The sequence below is a fragment of the Chiloscyllium plagiosum genome, unplaced genomic scaffold (assembly GCF_037043375.1).
Source record: "Chiloscyllium plagiosum isolate Xiang-an unplaced genomic scaffold, Cpla_swu_hap1 HiC_scaffold_3, whole genome shotgun sequence".
NCBI lineage: Eukaryota > Metazoa > Chordata > Chondrichthyes > Orectolobiformes > Hemiscylliidae > Chiloscyllium > Chiloscyllium plagiosum.
The window spans coordinates 28,331,440-28,352,645 of NW_028270141.1; the positions used below are offsets into that span (position 1 = coordinate 28,331,440).

Sequence of the window (21,206 nt, forward strand, 5' to 3'; positions counted from 1 at the left end):
CCCTTTCCCAAACATGTGGAGGACCAGTACTATTTTACATCCAATGCAGAATCCACCAGCTCAACAAACAGTTTTCTGATTCCATAGAGAGGGACAAAACAATGAAGAGATTTGGAAACCAGGTTGAGAATTTTAAAATTGAGATGTTGCTGCATTGAGAATAAAGAATGTCAATCAAGATGTTTATACCTTGCCTTGTGCAGATTCTTTGAGTGACAGTTGCAGGCCTTATTGGTAGATACTAATGCAGACGCAACAGATTGAAAACTTGGCCACTTCTGAAAAATCTTTGTAGGCATGTGGTACTCTGACATCAGAAGGATTTGGATCCAAATATAGTCAGAAAGCCTTATCATTCAGCATATACATGTGTATAGCTGGTCAGTTCTTCATTCCTAGGAATTGATCCATTCCTAGGAATTCAGCAACTCTGAAATGTCTTTCTTAATTATCAGTTTTGGCACCAATGCATCAATCTTGTCTTTGTTATAATAGTGTCTTTCTGTTCTAAGCTGCTTGATTTAGGTGTTATGTTGTCCTGTTGTCATACAAGAGCCAAGAGTTAATCTCTTGAGGGTGTAATAATACTAAGGATAGACTCTAATGTACTGTAATTAACTGCTAATGAACATTCCCAGATCTATCATCTCCCTGCTGCATTTACCATGCTGAATCTATGTCAAAGTCATCAATACTTTGTTACTTCCCAACATTTTATAGCTCAATATATTTTATTTTCTTACATTATATATAGCATCAGAAGGAGGTACTGAGTAGTGTGGAAACCCTGCTTCAGAGAGTTTTTTTTTAAATCAATGATATATCACATTCTGGCCTTTTTTTTGCAATCTTGTTATTTGTTAATCAATGGTATTGGGAGAGGCCTGAAAACATTATACTTTTTTGCAAACAGTGGATCAAAATCAAAAAGATATGAACACATTGCATGTAGGATGTGGTATATCTTTCTGTGGTTTAAAGTGGAAGAATTACCACATTACTTTTTGTTAATGATGACAGAGCTAAATGGCACAACTGAGGGTGAAAATGTTGAAGCTAAAACTCCTGTCAATTGATTTGATGCAATATCCAGTGAGAGTGCAAAAAGGTCTCTAAAAATAAATCTGCATAACTGGAATGACCACTTTTTCAAAGCTGTACATTAAGATAAATTCTTAAATTCATTATACCAAAATTTGGCAGCTCATGTTCATCACTGAAGTATATTTAACCAATTTAGTATTATTAATCACTAAGTTTAATTTAAATGTTACTGTTTCACATGAAAGGATTAATCAATGTGTTTTAAACAAATTTTAAAGACATTTTTTCCCAGAATAGTAGTAGTATATCCCCCTTTTAGAGTAGAAACTGAAAGCATCCACTTTATTAATCTCATATTCATTTTAGTTTAATCCAAATGTTTTCGCTCTAACCTTTCCCTAAGATATTGTTGTTCAGTTTGAGTGAATTGCATCTGTTTCCCATTTATATTATGTTACAGTTTACTTGACAGAGATTGAATTGTGTATTAGTTTAGACAAAATTTGAGTGAAGTTCAATTATAGATAACCTAAAATTGGCCAGAGCTGGGCACCTTGTTAGCTTTTTGACTTTCCAGAAGTAAGTGGATAACTTGCACATTAATGAAAGTGAACTCCATTAAATTCACTATTATTTTGGTAGCAAAATCTGAGCCATTGGATATTACAAAGTCTGAGTGAAATACAATAATGTCTGAAATCAATTTTGTACCTTATGTTTAGCTCTGTATTATATTTTTACTATTTCCCAGTTGTTGGTAGCAAGTCATCTGTGGCTCATTAATTACATGCATGAGCTTGCTTTTTTATTAATGATATAATTACTGAGTTTAAAAGAAGAACATTTTGTACTTTTTGATTTTATTTTGCCTTGGAATTCAAAATACGAATCAAAGAGCTGATTGGCAATGTACCTTATATTGCACTTCAATCTCTGATTCATAATGGGCCCAGAGTGCCCTTGCTCGCTCTTTAAAAGAGCTGCCAGTTAGTTCCACCTCGCTCTTCTCCTATATCTCTGACATTTTATCTTATATAATTAGAGACTCTATTCTCCTTTGAAAGTTAAAATTAAGTCATCTTGTAGCATCCTTTCAGACCATTGAACTCCAGATCATAACAGATGTGACTCAGACAATGTTTTCAACTCGTCCACCTTTTTTTTGCCAGTTTAAATCTGTTTTCTTGTTATTGGACCTCCTGCCACTAAAGGAATTTTTATTTCCCTTATTTACCTGTCCAGACCCTCCATGATTATGATTTTGGAATTGATATTAAATCTTTCCTTAATTCTCTCTGCTCCTTGGAGAATTATCCCAGTTTCTTGAGTGTTCCAGATATCTGAATTTGCTTACCCTAATACTATATTCTGGTAAAACCCTATTGTACCCTCTCCAAGCTTGACACCGTTCTAAAGTACCATGCACAAAATTGGGCACAATACTATAATGATGTCTATCCAATGATGTTTCAATATTTACTGCAACTTCTTTGTTTTTTTTTTAAACTCTATTCCTCTAGGTAAAAATAGCCAGTGTTCTCTTTCCTTGCAGTTCCTTTTTAAATTATAGTATTTAATTAATATTGCCTTGTCAATTTTTCTTCCAAAATACATCATTTCACACTTAACTCTGCATTTACCTACTGGGATGCTGCTCATTTCACCTACCTTGAAGTCTGCTTTTTGCCCTCCTCTCTCTTTATTACATTTCTAAATTTTGATCAGTTATAATTTTATTTCAGATCTTCAGCTTGTACAGCATTTCAGTTTTGTGTGTGAGTTCACTATGACTCTTCACTGCCTGCCTCATATACAACTTAGTATCCACACTGCAATTTATTTTCAAACCAGTAACCTTGAATTGGCAAATTTGCTGCACAACCAAATTGCATGCTTTCAATAAGGATCCAGCGTATGTTCCATTGCATACAATTTTTATTTTAAAGCCTGTCGGCTCAGGTTGAAGTGCAGAGTTTTACTTGCCAATACAACTTCCAAAATAAAATTTTAGAGAAATAATGAAAGTGTTTGGAGGAAATTCAGGAGAAAGTTGCCTTCTTAAAGACGAGTTAGAATATGAAGTTTGCTTTCATAAGAATTTGTTCAGATGATTTAGTGTGAAGTACTTGATGTGAAGTTAGATAAACACAGGTGGGAGAAAGACATTGTATAAGAACTTAAGGGTCTGAAAAGGTTACTAATGAGGGATGTTTAGGCATCAACCAATAAGATGAAATCAGATGAATTGAATTGAGGAATTTGAAGGAGTAAGACCCAACATTGAGATTTTCTTCATAGGCTCTTGACAATGCCAATCATACCAATATAAATTGTACCGAGTTTCTGTCATTGCCATAAAATACATATTATTTAAGGCATGCGCCTCTTCTTATTAGACTTATTGATTATTCTCGATCACACTAGATCCACAGGCCTTTTATATCCCTACCAGGAAAGAAGCTGGTAACAGCAAGTCCACAAATAAATTTTATAATAGTGGTAAGTGGTGTCTTCGCGCACAGTTATATGAAGGCTGCTTGATTAGACCATCAGAAGCAGAGAGAGTTAAGCATTCAAGAATGCTATAGTAGAGAACTTTGTAGCAAGATTCTGCAATGCAGAAGCTACAGTCAATAGTAAAAAGCATTTCAGATCTGGTAAGGGATGGTATTGGCAGAAACATTTAAATTCAAATATGGGCCAAATGGCATACAGAATTGCACATCATGAAGAAAATAATTCTGAAGGTGCAGAATAACTTCCAAATGAAATTAGTTCAATCTGAGCAAATAGATATATTTTTGTACTCAACTGGGACTGTAGCTGGTGGTGTTACAGTGAGACAAAGGGTAAAAGAAGCAACAAATACTTTTCATCAAGTTCTGAATAGATTACTTACAGTGTGGAAACAGGCCCTTCGGCCCAACAAGTCCACACCGACCCGCCGAAGCGCAACCCACCCATTCCCCTACATTTACCCCTTTATCTTGCACTACGGGGCAATTTAGCATGGCCAATTCACCTGACCTGCACATCTTTGGATTGTGGGAGGAAACTGGAGCACCCGGAGGAAACCCACGCAGACACAGGGAGAATGTGCAAACTCCACACAGTCAGTTGCCTGAGTCGGGAATTGAACCCGGGTCTCTGGCGCTGTGAGGCAGCAGTGCTAACCACTGAGCCACCGTGCCACCCATGGTGAATACTTTTGACAACTGCCTGAAATTCATAACAAATAAATTTCTTGAAGAGCAATTTCAATTGAAGAACACAACATCGAGGGAATAATTTCATTAATGATCTCTACAGATTTGTGACTGTAGAGCTTTGAAGTCAGCTAGGGTGTGTGATGGATGGCAGTTATAGGAAGGGAGAAAAGTTGCAGATCCTGTCACATAGATGGGTTAACTCCACGAAAGATATGAGAGGTACACAGGTAGTGCAAGAGTCTTCTGTAGCTATCCCCATTTCAATCAAGTATGCTGTTTTGGAAAATATAGGGGGTGATGGATTCTCAGGAGAATGGAGCATGCACAGCCAGTTTTCTGGTATTGAGACTAGCTCTAATGTAATGAGGGATATGTCGAGTTCCAAGAGATCAATTGTGTTAAGGGACTATCTAGTCCGAGACACAGACAGACGTTTCTGTGACCAACAGCGAAAAATCAAAATCGTGTGTTGCTTCTCTGGTGCTAGGATTAAGGATGTTTCATAGAGGGTGCAGAATGTTCTCGAGGAGGAGAGGGCTCAGCAGGAGGTCATTGTACACATTGGAACCAATAACATAGGAAAGGAAAAGGTTGAGATTTTGAAGGGAGATTACAGAGAGTTAGGCAGGAATTTATAAAGGAGATCCTTGAGAGTAGTAATATCTGGATTACTCCTGGTGCTGCAGGCCAGTGAGGGTAGGAATAGGAGCAGATGAATGCATGGCTGAGGAGCTGGTGTAGGGGAGAAGGATTCACATTTTTGGATCATGGAATCGCTTCTAGGGTAGAAGTGACCCGTATAAGAAGGACAAATTGCACCTAAATTGGAAGGGGGCCAATATACTGGCAAGGAGATTTGCTAGAGCTGCTCAGGAGGATTTAAACTAGTAAGGTGGGAGTGTGGGATCCAGGAAGATAGTGAGGAAAGAAATCAATCTGAGACTGGTACAGTTGAGAAAAGAAGTGAGTCCAACAGTCAGAGCAACCAGGGACAAAGCAGAGAACAAGATAGGACTGATATGTGAAACTGCATTTATTTCAATGCCAGAGGCCTAACAGGGAAGGCAGATGAACTCAGGGCATGGTTAGGAACATGGAACTGGGATATCATAGCAATTACAGAAACATGGCTCAGGGATGGACAGGACTGGCAGCTTAATGTTCCAGGAGACAAATGCTATAGGAAGGACAGAACGGAAGGCAACAGAGGAGGGGGAGCAGCATTTTTGATAAGGGATAGCATTACAACTGTACTGAGGAAGGATATTCCTGGAAATATATCCAGGGAAGTTATTTGGGTGGATCTGAGAAATAAGAAAAAGATGATCACCTTATTGGGATTGTATTATAGATCCCCTAATAGTCAGAAGGAAATTGAGAAACAAACTTGTAAGGAGATCTCCACTATCTGTAAGAATAATAGGATGGTTATAGTAGGGGATTTTAACTTTCCAAACATAGACTGGGACTGCTATAGTGTTAAGGGTTTAGATGGAGAGGAATTTGTTAAGTGTGTACAAGAAAACTTTCTGATTCAGTATGTGGATGTATCCACTAGACAAGGTGCAAAACTTGACCTACTCTTGGGAAATAAGGCCGGGAAGGTGACTGAGGTGTTAGTGGGGAAGCACTTTGGGGCCAGCGACCATAATTCTATTAGTTTTAAAATGGTGATGGGAAAAGATAGACCAGATCTAAAAGTTGAAGTTCTAAATTGGAGAAAGGCCAATTTTGACGGTCTTAGGCAAGAACTTTCGAAAGCTGACTGGGGACAGATGTTCACAGGTAAAGGGATGCATGGAAAATGGGCAGCCTTCAGAAATAAAATAAAGAGAGTCCAGAGAAAGTATATTCCTGTTAGGGTGAAAGGAAAGGCTAGTAAGTACAGAGAATGCTGGATGACTAAAGAAATTGAGGGTTTGGTTAAGAAAAAAAAGGAAGCATATGTCAGGTAGAGACAAGATAGATCGAGTGAATCTTAGAAGGGTATAAAGGCAGTAGTAGTATACTTGAGGGAAATCAGGAGGGAAAAAGGGGGCATGAGATAGCTTTGGCAAATGGAGTTAAGAAGAATCCAAAGTGTTTTTACAAATACATTAAGGACAAAAGGGTAACAAGGGAGAGAGTAGGGCCTATCAAAGATCAGCAAGGTGGCCTTTGTGTGGAGCGGCAGGAGATGGGGGGAGGTACTAAACAAGTATTTTGCATCAGTCTTTACTGTGAAAAAAGACTTCAAAGATATAGACTATAGGGAAATAGATGATGACATCTTGAAAAATGTCCATTTACAGAGGAAGAAGGGCTGGATGTCTTGAAGTGCATGAAAGTGGATAAATCCCCAGGACCTGATCAGGTGTACCCAACCTGTGGGAAGGTAGAGAAGTGACTGCTGGGTCTCTTACTGAGATATTTGTATCATCGAAAGTCACAGGTGAGGTGCCGGAAGACCTCGGTGGTAGGCAAGTTATTGGAGGGAATCCTGAGGGACAGGATAAACATGTATTTGGAAAGGTAAGGAATGATTAGGGATAGTCAACATGGTTTTGTGCATGGGAAATCATGTCTCACAAACTTGACTGAGTTTTTTGAAGAAGGAACAAAAGGGCAGAGCAGTAGACGTGATCTATATGGACTTCAATAAGCGTTCGACAAGATTTCCCATCAGACACTGGTTAGCAAGGTTAGATCTCATGGAATGCAGGGAAAATTATCCATTTGGATACAGAACTGGCTCAAACGGTAGCAGATGGTGGTGGTGGTGGTTGTTTTTTAGACTGGATGCCTGTGACCAGTGGAGTGCCACAATGATCGGTGCTGCGTCCAATACTTTCTGTCATTTATATAAATGATTTGGATGTGAGCATAAGAAGTATAGTTAGTAAGTTTGCAGATCACACCAAAATTGGAGATGTAATGGACAGTGAAGAAGCTTACCTTAGATTACAACAGGATCTTAATCAGATGGGAGAAAGTGAGGACTGCAGATGCTGGAGATCAGAGCTGAAAAATGTGTTGCTGGAAAAGCGCAGCATCCAAGGAGCAGGAGAATCGACGTTTCGGGCATAAGCCCTTCTTCAGGAATGAGGAAGGTGTGCCAAGCAGGCTAAGATAAAAGGTAGGGAGGAGGGACTTGGGGGAAGGGCATTGGGAATGCGATAGGTGGAAGGAGGTTAAGGTGAGGGTGATAGGCCGGAGAGGAGGTGGGGGCGGAGAGGTCGGGAAGAAGATTGCAGGTCAAGAAGGCGGGACTGAGTCCGAGGGTTGGGACTGAGATAAGGTGGGGGAAGGTGAAATGAGGAAGCTGGAGAAATCTGCATTCATCCCTTGTGGTTGGAGGGTTCCTAGGCGGAAGATGAGGCACTCTTCCCCCAGGCGTCGTGTTGCCATGGTCTGGCGATGGAGAAATCCAAGGACCTGCATGTCCTTGGCGGAGTGGGAGGGGGAGTTAAAGTGTTCCGCCACAGGGCAGTTGGATTGGTCGGTGCGGGTGTCCCAGAGGTGTTCTCTGAAATGTTCTGCAAGTAAGCGGCCTGTCTCCCCAATGTAGAGGAGGCCACATCGGATGCAGCGGATGCAGTCGATGATGTGTGTGGAGGTGCAGGTGAATTTGTGATGGATATGGAAGGATCCCTTGGGACCTTGGAGGGAAGTGAGGGGGGAGGTGAGGACGCATGTTTTGCATTTCTTGCGGTCGCAGGGGAAGGAGCCAGGAGTGGAGGTTGGGTTGGTGGAGGGTATGGACCTGATGAGGGAGTCACGGAGGGAGTGGTCTTTCTGGAATGCTGATAGGGGAGGGGAGGGAAATATATCCTTGATGGTGCGGTCTGTTTGGAGGTGGCAGAAATGACAAAGGATGATACAATGTATCTGGAGGTTGGTGGGGTGGTAGGTGAGGACCAGTGGGGTTCTGTCCTGGTAGCGATTGGAGGGGCGGGGTTCAAGGGCGGAGGAGCGGGAAGTGGTGGAGAGCATAGTCAACCACGTCTGAGAAGAAATTGCAGTCTTTGAAGAAGGAGGCCATCTGGGTTGTTCGGCATTGGAATTGATCCTCCTGTGAGCAGATGCGGCGGAGGCATAGGAATTGGGAATATGGGATGACTTTTTTACAGGAGGCAGGGATGGGAGGAGATGTAATCTAGGTAGCTGTGGGTGTCGGTCGGTTTATAGTAAATGTCCGTGTTGAGTCGGTCACCCGAGATAGAAATGGAGAGGTCTAGGAAGGGGATGGAGGAGTCTGAGACGGTCCAGGTAAATTTGAGGTCGGGGTGGAAGGTGTTACAAGGTTGTTGCCAGGGTTGGAGGATTTGAGCTGTAGGGAGAGGTTGAATTGGCTGGGGCTGTTTTCCTGAAGTGTCAGAGGGTGAGGGGTGACCTTACAGAGGTTTATGAAATCATGAGGGGCATGGATAGGATAAATAGACAAAGTCTTTTCCCTGGGGTGGAGGAATCCAGAACTAGAGGGCATAGATTTAGGGCAAGAGAAGAAGGATATAAAAGAGACCTAAGGAGCAACGTTTTTCATGCAGAGGGTGGTGTGTATATGGAATGAGCTGCCAGAGGAAGTGGTGGAGGCTAGTACGATTGCAATGTTTAAAAGACATCTGGATGAGTATATGAACAGGAAGGGTTTGGAGGAATATGGGCCAGGTGCTGGCAGGCGGGACTAGATTGGGTTGGGATATCTGATCGGCATGGACAAGTTGGACCGAAGGGTCTGTTTCCATGTTGTACCTCTCTATGACTCTAAAAACCCAAAATGTACAAACTAGTGCAGAGAAAGGACAGATTACTGATACCAAATCAGAAGTGTGGAACAAGGAAACTTCACAGCCAGAAACAATGCCCAGGCATTGAAAACAAATGGAAAACAATAAATTACTTTCAGCAACTGCACCAAAACAGAGCACAGTCAGAGCAGCAAGTAGATAGACAAAGTCTTTTCCCTGGAGTCGGGGAGTCCAGAACTCGAGGGCATAGGTTTAGGGTGAGAGGGGAAAGATATAAAAGAGACCTAAGGGGCAACTTTTTCATGCAGAGGGTGATATGTGTATGGAATGAGCTGCCAGAGGATGTCATGGAGGCTGGTACAATTGCAATATTTAAGACGCATTTGGATGGGTATATGAATAGGAAGAGTTTGGAGGGATATGGGCCAGGTGCTGGCAGGTGGGACTAGATTGGGTTGGAATATCTGGTCGGCATGGACGGGATTGGACCGAAGGGTCGGTTTCCATGCTGTATATCTCTATGACTCTAAGTAAAATAGCCTCAGTAGAAGAAAAGCCAAAGGTATTCTTAAAGTAATAGAATGTCCAGACCATTTTTGGGGCAAGGATATTTTTATGTTAATGAACATCTCACTGATTTAGACTCTATGTAGAAACAAGTATAACTCTGCGTCAAATCACATAGAATAGCTGAAGAAATACTAATTACAGCATATGGAAGTGCAACTAGACATTCCAGGATGTATTACACTTAAATTTAAAGGTTGGCAGCAAGAAGCTCTACAACAGAAAGGGTATCAAATAGTAAATGACTTTTATGTACTTCAGTCAACAACTGTCACTTTTGTATATATGTTGACCTGAGGCTACTTCAAATGGTGCAAGGAGTCAAATTAGTTAAAGTCAGAAAACGACTGTTCAACAAACACCCAGTTCTGTAACACTGGACAGGAAGCATCCAGTCAGGGTATAACAAGTCAAAAGAATTTCAGCTACTATGCAATTGGTAAAAAATTTTACAGAGCTTCCTACATTCATGACAGAGCCCCTTGAACTTATCTGGCAAAAGAACTTTGTTTCATACTCTCAGTATGATAGAAACCTGTGAGAATAGAGCTTTCACAGAATTGTTTTTCACTTATGCAAAGAATCAACAAAGTTTGGGAGAAAACACAGATAGTATGATAGTAAATGCATATATATCATTTTAATCCATCAATGAACTTCAACTGATATAATGCAGTCTGCAATACAGCTTGGTGAACAGACACTGATGACACACCGGAGTTTAGTTGTGGTGTCGGGGTGAAGGGAATAGTGGTAAATGTAATTATATACACAATATGATGTTATTAATAGAGAAAATAGTTCTTGGGAAAGGGTGTCTCATAAGGTTGTAACAGTTAGTTGGATTATTTGGCTCTTCTCACAAGATTAAAAGCCCTACGGATATGGCGCAATCTGACATGATTTGACATTAACAATTAGAGCTAAGACTGCTAATTTTTCTTCTTTAAATCACAGTCATCTTTACATAGTCATCAAATAAAATAGAACCTCCATTGCTGAATAGTTGATGTGCTGAGACTGATTTATAACATATCTTCCAACATATTCTGGTTTAGCAGGATCCCAGGTTATTGATTGTAAACTAATCAACTTTGCAAAAATGAATGAGAGGACTTTCCTGCATATTTTAATGAGCAGAAGTGTAACAGTATTGTACCAATCAAAAGACTAGAGCCAGCAGTGAAATAGACAACCAAACAGACTATGCATTTGAACATACATTATCAATAGTTTGTTATTAATTGAATACTACACGGCTACCAACCTGGTTTGCAAGATGCTTCCCCTTCACAATAAGTAGTAGTTCTTTGAAATATGTTTGAAAATTCCAATCAGAATGTTACTTCTTTGCTAATATTTTATACTGCACAAAGAAATTCAGAACTTAGAAACCATGGAAAATTTACAACACAGAAAGAAGCCATTGTGTCTGCAATGGCTAAATGAACTGGCTCCTCATTCTAATCCCACTTTCCATTATCTGGTCCATAGCTTGACAGGTTACAGTACTTCAGGTGCAGATCTAGATTATTTAAAAAAAAAAGAGAAGACTGTTTCTTCCTAAACCATCAAAACGGGCAATGAATGCCTGACACTTACCAACATCTGAGTGAAAAATATTATCCTTTTTGTCTCCTGTAATCCTTCTATCAAATCATTTGAAATCTCTGCCACTTATAATTGACCTCTCCAGCGGGAAAGTGGATTTTCCAAGTCAAATCTATACAAGTCCATCATTATTTTGTTTGCCTCAATTTAGTCACCTCTAAGTCTCCTTCGTTCTAATGAAAACAGCCCTAGTATTTCCAATGTTTAGTTTTAGCTCTGATTTTCAAGCCCTGGTAACAATCTTATAAATCTCCTCTCTGGAGAAATTCTGTAATTTTTGTAATGTGGTGGCCAGAATTGTACATCCAATTTCAGCTGCAGCCCAACTCTTTTTATATGGAGGCCTTCTTTACCATCTTATTAACCTGTCTGTCACCTTCAAAGACATGTGCATATGCATTCCAAGGTCTCACACTTAGAGTCATACAGTACAAAAACAGACCTTTTGCCAAATATCCTTCTAAACTCTTCCTATTCATATACCCATGCAGATGTCTTTTAAATATTGTTATTGTACTCAACTCCACCACTTCCTCTGGCAGCTTGTTCCATACACACACCATCTTCTGTGTGAAAAAGAAAATTTTTTGAACCCTGTTATCTTAAATCTATGTCCTCTAGTTTTGAACTCTAATAAAAAGACATTGGCTATTCACCCTATCCACGCCCCTTGTGATTTTAGAAACCTCTATGAGGTCACCCTCAGTCTCTGATGCTTCAGAGAAAAAAGCGCCACCTATTCAGCCTCTCTCCATAGCTCAAAACCTCCAGTCCCAGCAATATCTTTGTAAATATTTTCTGCATCCTCTCAAGTTTAACAACATCTTCCTACAAAAGGACGTCCAGAATTGTACACAGTATTCCAAAAGTGGCCTCGCCTCATGTTCTGTGTAACCGCAACATGACATCCCGACTCCTGTACTTAGTTTTATGACCAAATAATGCAAGCATGCCAAACGCCTTCTTCACCACCCTCTCTACCTGTGACTCTACTGTCAAGGAACAATGCACCTGCACCTCTAAATCTCTTTGTTCGGAAACACACCCTAGAACCCTACCATTTTCTGCCCTGGTTTGTTTTAACAAAATGCAACACTTCACAATTATCTAAATTAAACTCCATCAGTCCATTGGCCAATCTGATTGAGGTCTTGTTGTACTGAGATAACCTTCTGTCACTATCCACTTCACAACTAATTTTGGTGTCATCTGCAAATTTAATAATCATACCTCCTATATTCTTATCCTAATCATTTATATAAATGACGAAAAGCAATGGACTAGCACTGATCCTTGTAGCACGTCACTGTCACAGGTCTTCAGTCTGAAAAACAATCCTCCACCACCAGCCTCTGGTCTCCTACCTTTAAGATAATTATGTATCCAATTGGCTGATTCTCCTTTGATCCCATGTGTTCTAACCTTACTAACCAGTCCACCATGCGGAACCTTGTCTAATACTTTACTGAAGTGCATATAGACAACGTGTATTGTTCTGCCTTCCTTGACCATCTTTGTCGCCTCTTCAAAAAGCTCAATCAAGTTAGTGAGACATGATTTCCCATGCCCAAAACCATGATGACTATCCCCAATCAGTCCTTGACTTTCCAAATGCACATAAATCGTGTCCCTCAGAATCCCCTCCAACAACTTACCCATCACTGGCTTAAGGATCACTGATCTACAGTTCCCTGGCTTTTCCTTATAGCCTTTCTTAAATAATAGCATCACATTAGCCAATCTCCAGTCTTCCAGCACCTCACGTGTGGCTGTTGATACGAATATCTCAACAATGGGCCCAGTAAACTTCATTGGTTCCTCCTGTTAGTTCTCAGGAGGGGACCTACACAGTCAATTATAACCCATGTGAAAAGTTCTTCCCGTGTGGGAATCGGCAACAAAGGTGCTGGTTTTATTACCGCTTGTAGCTTACCTACCATTTGGCATGTATCACACATGGCAGAAGTTAACAACATCCTCGTGCATTCCAGGCAAATAAAAATGTTTTTGTACTTTAGCCTGAGTCTTTCATACTCCTAGGTAACCTCTTACAAGTAGTTCATATGCTGCCTAACACCACCTGTCTGTACGCTACCAGCAACACAATCTGGTGCACTTCGGCCCATTTCTCCTCTGCACTAACCTGCTGTGGTCTCCATTTCCATCTTAGGATTCTATCTTTCAAATAATAACCTTTCAGATACTATCCTCTGCCTCCTTTTCAGAGTACACATCCACATATATATGTTTTATCATCTTGTCTTGCTGTTGCAAGTCTCTTATCCTTTCAGCACTAAACACTTCTGTCTGACCTTCTGCCTGTTCAGGTTTTTCCTGCATCATTACATCAAACAAGGTATCCGCTAACTGAACCTCAGCTCCTTCATCTTTCTCTTTACTTTTCACTTTGTGCTGTGACTTATGATAGTGGGATCTGGTTACCGCACAGAATAGGAAAATACCAGGATATTTCTGTTTTAACTCCTCCATTTCTTGGTCTTCCTTGAGTTTCTCCACAACAAGGGATGTCAGTCCCATCTTGTATCCTGCCAAACCATTCCCAAGAACGAACTGAATTCCTGAAACTGACTCTCCTGAAACTGAAACTGTCAATCACTCCCACTGTAACTTCCCCAGTCTTAAGTTGGCACTCCAACTTGATCTTACATAGGGGAGCTCTATATTTCTGTCCATTTATCCCATAAATTACCACACTCTCTGGTAACAAATCAGAAAGAGTGCATATTCGCTCATTAGCAACTGGTTAGATCTTGTATCTCTCAAAATTATAACTTATTGTCTTTCTCTCCCATTCTTTCTGAGTAAACTTTATTCACAGAGGCAAATTCTTTGCAGAGTAACTCCATACCCAGCCCCTGCCTAGGCTATGCACTCTTCTGCAGCTCTTTAGCTCTTCTTGGGGTTTCCCTTGCTACCTTCACTAATGCTTAGCTTCTTCTAGCACATCTTTTCCCACGGCACCTTTCTTTAACGACCAGCACTGTGACTTGACTTGTCCCACTTTACCACAGTGAAACACCTGAGGTCTTTTACCTCTTTCCACCCTCTTAGGCTTCTTTTTTATCCTGTGGTGAACCAGTACTCTCTACTCTTGGTTTCGTTGTGTAGGATCTCCCCTTCTCCCAACTTCTATCCCTCATAGGATGAAATTCTGGCCGGAAGCTTGTCTTATAAACCAGCATGTACTCATCTGCTAATTCTGCTGCCCTTCTCACTTCCTGAACTTTGTTCCTCCACATGAATTCTTACCATCTCTGGAAGTAAGTTTTTAAACTCCTCCAGCAGAATAATCTGTTTTAGAACCTCAAAGGTCTTACCTATTTTCAAAGCACGCATCCATCAATCACAATGACCATGTTTAATTCTTTCAGACTCAGCATAAGTCTGACCTGGTTCCTTCTTTCAGTTTCTGAACCGCTGTCAATATGCTTCTAGTACCAATTCATAAGCACTTAAAATAGCCTGTTTAACCTTTTCACAATCTCTTAACACCTCATCTGACAGTGTGGCAAATACCTCACAAGCTCTGCCTGCCAGTTTAGTCTGAACTAGTATTACTCATAAATCCTCGGACCACTCCATCTGCCTAGCCAATTTTTGACATGAAATAAAAAAGGCTTCAACATCTTTCTCATCAAAATGTGACAGAGTTTTGACATGTTTATATATCTCACTATGTTCTCTTTTAATCGCTATCCTGTTAACATCCTGACTTTGCTGACTAAGTTGCGACTTCTCAAGTTCAAATTCTCTCTTTTTGCTCAGCTAAGAACTTGCTCATTCTTTTTCCTCTCTCTCTCTTCTGTTACTCTTTGCTCAGCCAAGAACCTTCTCCCTCTCTTTTTCCTCTCTCTCCGTCCTCTCTCTCTCTTTCTCTTCTCTCTCTTTCCCTTTCTCTCTCTCACTCTCAGTCTTTGTTTCTCCTCTAACTCCATTTTCCTCAATTGCAATTTAATTGCCTCTACTGCACTTGTCTGTTTCTCTGACACACCTAAGTGTTTGAGTAATTCCCTGACAATTTCAACTTTACTTTTGTCCTTGGTTAAACCCACATCTAACTTATTTGCTAATTCTAATAGTAAAGCCTTTATCTTTCCTTCTAAACTTTCTTGGCAAATTTGAGAATCATCTTCAAATCCCAGAAACATTTTAGCAATTTTAAGAGCCATTTCTTTCACTTTTAATGTAATCAACCACAAGTCACCAAAAATAAACAAATTGCCTCACCTATGTTTTATTTAAAGATGTAGGACACTAACCTGCAAGTGTTTAAATCTGCTCGGAATTTTCGTACCCCCAAATCTATCTAAACCAGTTCAAATCCCAGACGAGCCCCCAAACTGTTATGACATGGGGTAAACCCTCCTGCTCAATTTAACCTATCAACCCAGAAAAGATTTTTCCCGTGCAGTAATCTGTGAAAATTCAATAGGCCAAGAACTAGTGAAAGTAAAAATTAGCAACTTTATTTCTTAAAGTATAACAAAGAATAATTTAATAACAACTATTTACAATTCCTTTCTCTAACCTATCTTTTACCTTTCCTTCTATACTTGTCCAATAAAACTCACAATTAAGATTTGCAAAACAAAACTTCTTATCTCAAAACCAGGCAGCTTTCGGTTCTTTTCTCTATTCCTGTCTTATTTTCTTCTTGGGGATTCTGTTTCACAGGTTACTGATCGATAAAGGTATCTTTAAGAGAGCTTTTTTTTCAGGCAGTCTTTACATGCTGATAGCTTGGCAGTTCTCCTGTCAACTATATAATCGTCCCCGGTCTTATACCCTCAAAGGATCGGATTGTGTCATTGGCTTTTAAGATTGTCAATATACTAAATTCAAAATTGATTTGGATTTGGGATTTTTGGGGTATAATTTAAACTGATTGGCCAAATTCAAATTTGTTTTTGTCTCATAGCAACTCAGTCAGTGCTATCTGTTCTGAACCAAATGTTAATTTTTAAATTCTCCAATACTCGGTGTCCTTACCAAGTCCTCCTCTCTCTTAAAAGTACAGTAACACTTCTACACCTTCATAATGAATATGGATACTTTTCAAGATTTCACCATTTGTTTCCTCAAGTTCTCTCGCTTCCATATCCTTCTCTACAGGAAATACTTATTTAGTATGTCACCCATCTCCCAGGGTTCCAAACATAGATCTTTAAGGGACTCTATTCTCTCCCTAGTTACTCTTTTGCCCTTAATGTATTTGTAGAATATCTTTGGATCCTCCTTAACTTTCTCTATCTGCCAAATTTATCTCATGTCCCCTTTTTGTCCTCCTGATTTTCCTCTTAAAACTGAGAGTAGTTGTCAATGAATACTATAAAGAAACATTTGTAGTGGAGTTCTCCAAAAGTTGGTATTAGGGATACTTATTAATGATCTGGTCTTGGTGTAGAGGGGATAGTTTCAAAGTTTGTAAAACTTGGAAGCATTGTAAATTGGTGAGAACAGTGTAGAACTATGAAAGGACGTAGACAAGTGATGGAGTGGGCAGATATAATGAAATTCAATGCAGAAAAGCTTTAGGTAATGCATTTCAGTGGAAGGAATGTGGACAGATATTATAAAATAGGAGGTACAGTACTTAAGGGCGTGCAGAAAAAGAGACTTGAATGTAGATATGCATAGATCTCTGAAGATGGTTGGACAGATAAAGAGAGCTGGTAATACCATTGACATTACCCTGGGCTTTATTAATAGGGGCAAGGAGTACAAGAGCAAGAAGATTATGCTGAACTTGAATAAGACATTTGTTAGTCCCCACCTAGAATATCGTGCTCTGATGTTCAAATTATAGGAAGGATGTGAACACATTCCAAAAGAGTGAAGAGATTTATAAAACGGTTGCAGGGATGAAAAGATTCAGTTATGGGGCTAGCTTGGAGATGTCTGAATTGCTCTCCTTAGAGAGGGGAAAGCCAAGAAAGGTTCTGACCTAATTTTTCAAAATCATGAGAGATTGGTCAGAGTAGATGTGGGAAGTTTGCTCACTTGTAATTGGACAGAGATCATGAGGCACAGAGTTGAAGTAATTTACAAATGCAGTAAATATGATGTGAGAGATGTCCTTTTCACACAATGAGTGGTTGGGTTTGGAATACACTGCTGGAAATGTGGTAGGAGCAGGTTCAGTTGAAGTGATCAAGGGCATTGGATGATTTTTTTTTAAACAATGTGTAAGGGTATGGAGAAAAGGCAGGCAAATGGCACTAAGTCATAAAAGCTGGTACAATATCCTGAATGGTTTCTTCTGCACCATAGCAGTTTGGTGAAAATGGTCACTTACTGCTAGTTCATCAACCTGGACATTTTTGTCTCCTCAAAGTATGTCTACAATTTTATGTTTGTTATATTCTAGCAAAAATATGCTCTCTTCAATGCATTTTAAGAATTTCATCTGTGCTTTTCATATTATTTGTATCCAACCAGATATTTAGGTAGCTGAAGTCTGCAATTATTATTGCCTTATTGTTTTTGAATTCTGAATTATACCCACATATTTGATTACTTAATTCTCTCCCATTATTTGGTAGTCTATACTACGCACCTAACAGTGTTCCCTACACCTTTTCTTCAACTCAAATCTTAATCTAATCTTTGATTTAATATATCATCCCTCCTCATATGACGCTTTAACCAATAACGCTACACCAGCTTTTCATTCTCTTTTCTATCCTGCCTGAAGATTGTAAATCCAGAGATGTTAAGCTGCCATTCTCGCCCTTTAGTTCTAGCTATCACTATCATGGTGCCACTTTTCTACCTCAATTCATGGCATATCACAAGTTCTATTTGCTATACCCCTTGTGTATATATATATATATATATATATATATATATATATAATTCTGCTTATTTCCCTGTAAACACTTTTTAACCTCTGCTTCCTATCTTTCAGAGGCACTCATTAAATTTCTGTCTTCCATTCTCTGTTCTGAATTTGCATTCATCTTCTTCTCCCTCTGTCAATCTGATTAAAACCCTCCCCAGAACTCTAGGAAATGATCTTGCAAGAATATTTTTCCCAGTCTTGTTCAGGTGTAGATTGTCCACTTTTTCTGGTCCCACCTTTCCCTGAACCAACCCTAATGCCCCTGAAATCAGATACCCACCCTTACTTGTTTTCCAATTCCAAACCTCTTATTTTTCCTATCTCTCTGCTCACTAGCAAGTGATAGTGGGAATAATTCTAAGACTACTGTTTTAGGGATCCTGCCTGCCTTTTAATCTCCTAACTCTGTAACTGAAATCTGCTTCCAGGATTATCACTTTGACTTGATTCAGTTAGTGAAAAGAAGATTGAGAAAGTGATTTCATTTGGCCATATCAAATAATAATAGACATAATAGTGGTGTAACTTTGTTTATTTCACCTCATATGAGAATCAGAGGAAGTACAAAATCTTTAAGAGATTCAAGAACATTTTATTTTGATCTCCTCTTCCTGCATCAACTTTTACCACTTTCAATTAGATTACTTACAGATTAGATTAGATTAGGTTAGATTACTTACAGTGTGGAAACAGGCCCTTCGGCCCAACAAGTCCACACCGACCCGCCGATGCACAACCCACCCATACCCCTACATTTACCCCTTTACCTAAAAAAAAAGAAAGGCATAAGCCCTTCTTATGCCCGAAACGCCGATTCTCCTGCTCCTTGGATGCTGCCTGACCTGCTGCGCTTTTCCAGCAACACATTTTTCAGTTCTGATCTCCAGCATCTGCATTCCTCACTTTCTCCTAGTTGATATTAGTGTATGTATAGTTCTGCATGATAGCTCTTTGTGCACTGTATTTTGGTGTTCTTTTTTATTTTAAAGAATAATTTGTACAGTTCTATATGTATGCTAATATCACCCAGACTAAATTTAATCAGATAAGTCTCCCACACCCACCTGCATTCTCCAATGTATTCTGCTCCTGCAAGATGCATGCATACAGTAATTTTCACTACATGTTTTGAATACTTTCATGGTCTTAAAAGATTGAAGAAAAGCTGATTTTGCAAAGGTGAAAGATTTCTCAGCCAAGTGACTAGCCAATGCTGCATTTTTCTGCACCTTCCTTAAGCAACCACTACCACCACCTCCCCCCAACTCTCACCATCACTTCCTAGTCCTCTACCTTTTTAACCTCACCAAACTGTGGTGAAATTGGCATGGGCATCCAAAATTTCCTGATCCAAGCAATTGTACCAGGCACAAGCAAATTATCTGTGTGTCCACTTCAGCATTTGGTGCTGGAGTGGTAAAATTGGTGATTTTGCAAGCCTATTCAGTTTATGAAGTTATAAATACTTTTGTTTCCTTCCTCGCAGATAATCCGTGGGAAATGCCTTCAACTGTGACAGCAATGCACTCGTTTGAGGGACAAGCACCAGGTGACCTGAGCTTCCGTGCAGGTGATAAAATCACTGTAACAACCCGAACTAATTCTCAGTTTGACTGGTGGGAAGGAAAACTCCATGGAAATGTTGGCATTTTCCCAGCTAACTATGTATCTGTTTCCCAAGATTACTGATTGTTAATCACACATTTAGCATTGCCAAATGTTGTCCTTTGATTTGTTACAATATGAAGACTATAAGCCTTATATGAACAAATTTGGTCTTTAAATATACATAAATAAATAGATACCTAATTAATACGCAAAGCTGCCACAATATTTTTCTATTCATAATTCAGGATGTTCAATGTTACATAACTGCCAAGATTTGCTTGTGCACCATCGATACTTTTATTATTCAGATATCTATTTTCTAGAACATATTTTATATAGTTTTTACAATAAAAAATGATACTTTGAGGGTGTTGCAGTAGATTTATCTAGACGTAAATTCTGACAAGAGAAAACAACACTCCATTGTGACGTTCGCGAACTGGGACATGGCTTACCATCTTGTCACTTGAAACGTAATGCTTAGTCCACCAAACCTGTGCCAACCAAACACATCCTTCCCATGCCACACACATGCTGCACTTTGCCCTCACAAACGTGAAGTCCCATGAAATTCAGATGAAGGAAATTATATTTACATTAGAATGGAATATCTGTATGCAACATGTATATTAAATTTAATTGTATAAACTCAATCAAGAAAATAAAATAACTGCCAATCAGTTGAGAGCAATAAAACAGAAAAATGCCAAACACATATAGACGAAGAAAAAGGTGTTAATTTTATTAAAATTGTCTTATCTAGGTTTAATTTGAAATTTTTCCTACTTAATTTATAATACAGAATTATGATGGTGGATATTAAAAAGTGGTCTTAAGGCAGAAATCTGAATATTATTAATTGGAACATAGTGCAATAAAATGAGATAAGGATATTGAATATTGGTGATTGATTATTATCATGAAATGGTAAGAGAATGTGCGTGTATTATCTATATTTCAAAAATTAAATGTAATTTATCTATTGCCTATTCTTGGATTTGAGTCTAAGTTTCTTCTGTCCCGTAAGGCACATTTTTGTCTGCTTTGAAACTAAAGAAAAATGAGAAACTCTGCTTAAGTTTTAAAAGCCCACTACTTGATTTGATTTATTTATTGTCTCCCTGGTATCATGTTACAAAATACAGTAAATGTTATACTGTGTCGCCACTCTCTGGCACCATCTTAAAAACACTGAAAATTAAACCAAAACATAAAATCTAAAGGCAGAAAAATGAAGAAATAAAGGAAGTGTCCAACTTTACTGTCCTTCTTGTTAAGTGCTCTGTCCTGGAATAGGGATTGTTGTTAGGCATAAGCCCCCTTCGCAGCACTGCACTGTAATGAAAGTCGCCACGTTCAGTACCACCTCACCTCTACAGCTGCCCTTGCCACTGAGACCTCACTGAACCTCGCCAATGTAGACTCCACTGATTCTACCGGGTACCAACCCGACTCCACTGCTGCCTAGAGTCCTCCTTGGGCACACCTTGCCAATGCAGCCTCGTACTGGTCCCAATCTCGCTTCCATAGCAGCAGCCATGAGTCAGCGCTAAGACCACCTCGCTGATGCAGAAACCA

At 39.5% G+C, this 21,206-nt stretch overlaps 1 protein-coding gene across 1 annotated transcript in view; it reads left to right on the top strand.

Annotated features, from left to right (window-relative positions):
* The window catches only part of sh3yl1 (SH3 and SYLF domain containing 1), a 167,885-nt gene extending 147,246 nt beyond the window's left edge, over positions 1 to 20,639 (top strand). Inside the window, exon 9 of the mRNA XM_043678815.2 lies at positions 19,507 to 20,639. Coding sequence (XP_043534750.1) covers positions 19,507 to 19,709 — 203 coding nt within the window. The 3' untranslated portion in view covers positions 19,710 to 20,639. The remainder of the gene's footprint in view (positions 1 to 19,506) is intronic.
* The last annotated feature ends 567 nt before the right edge of the window (positions 20,640 to 21,206 follow it).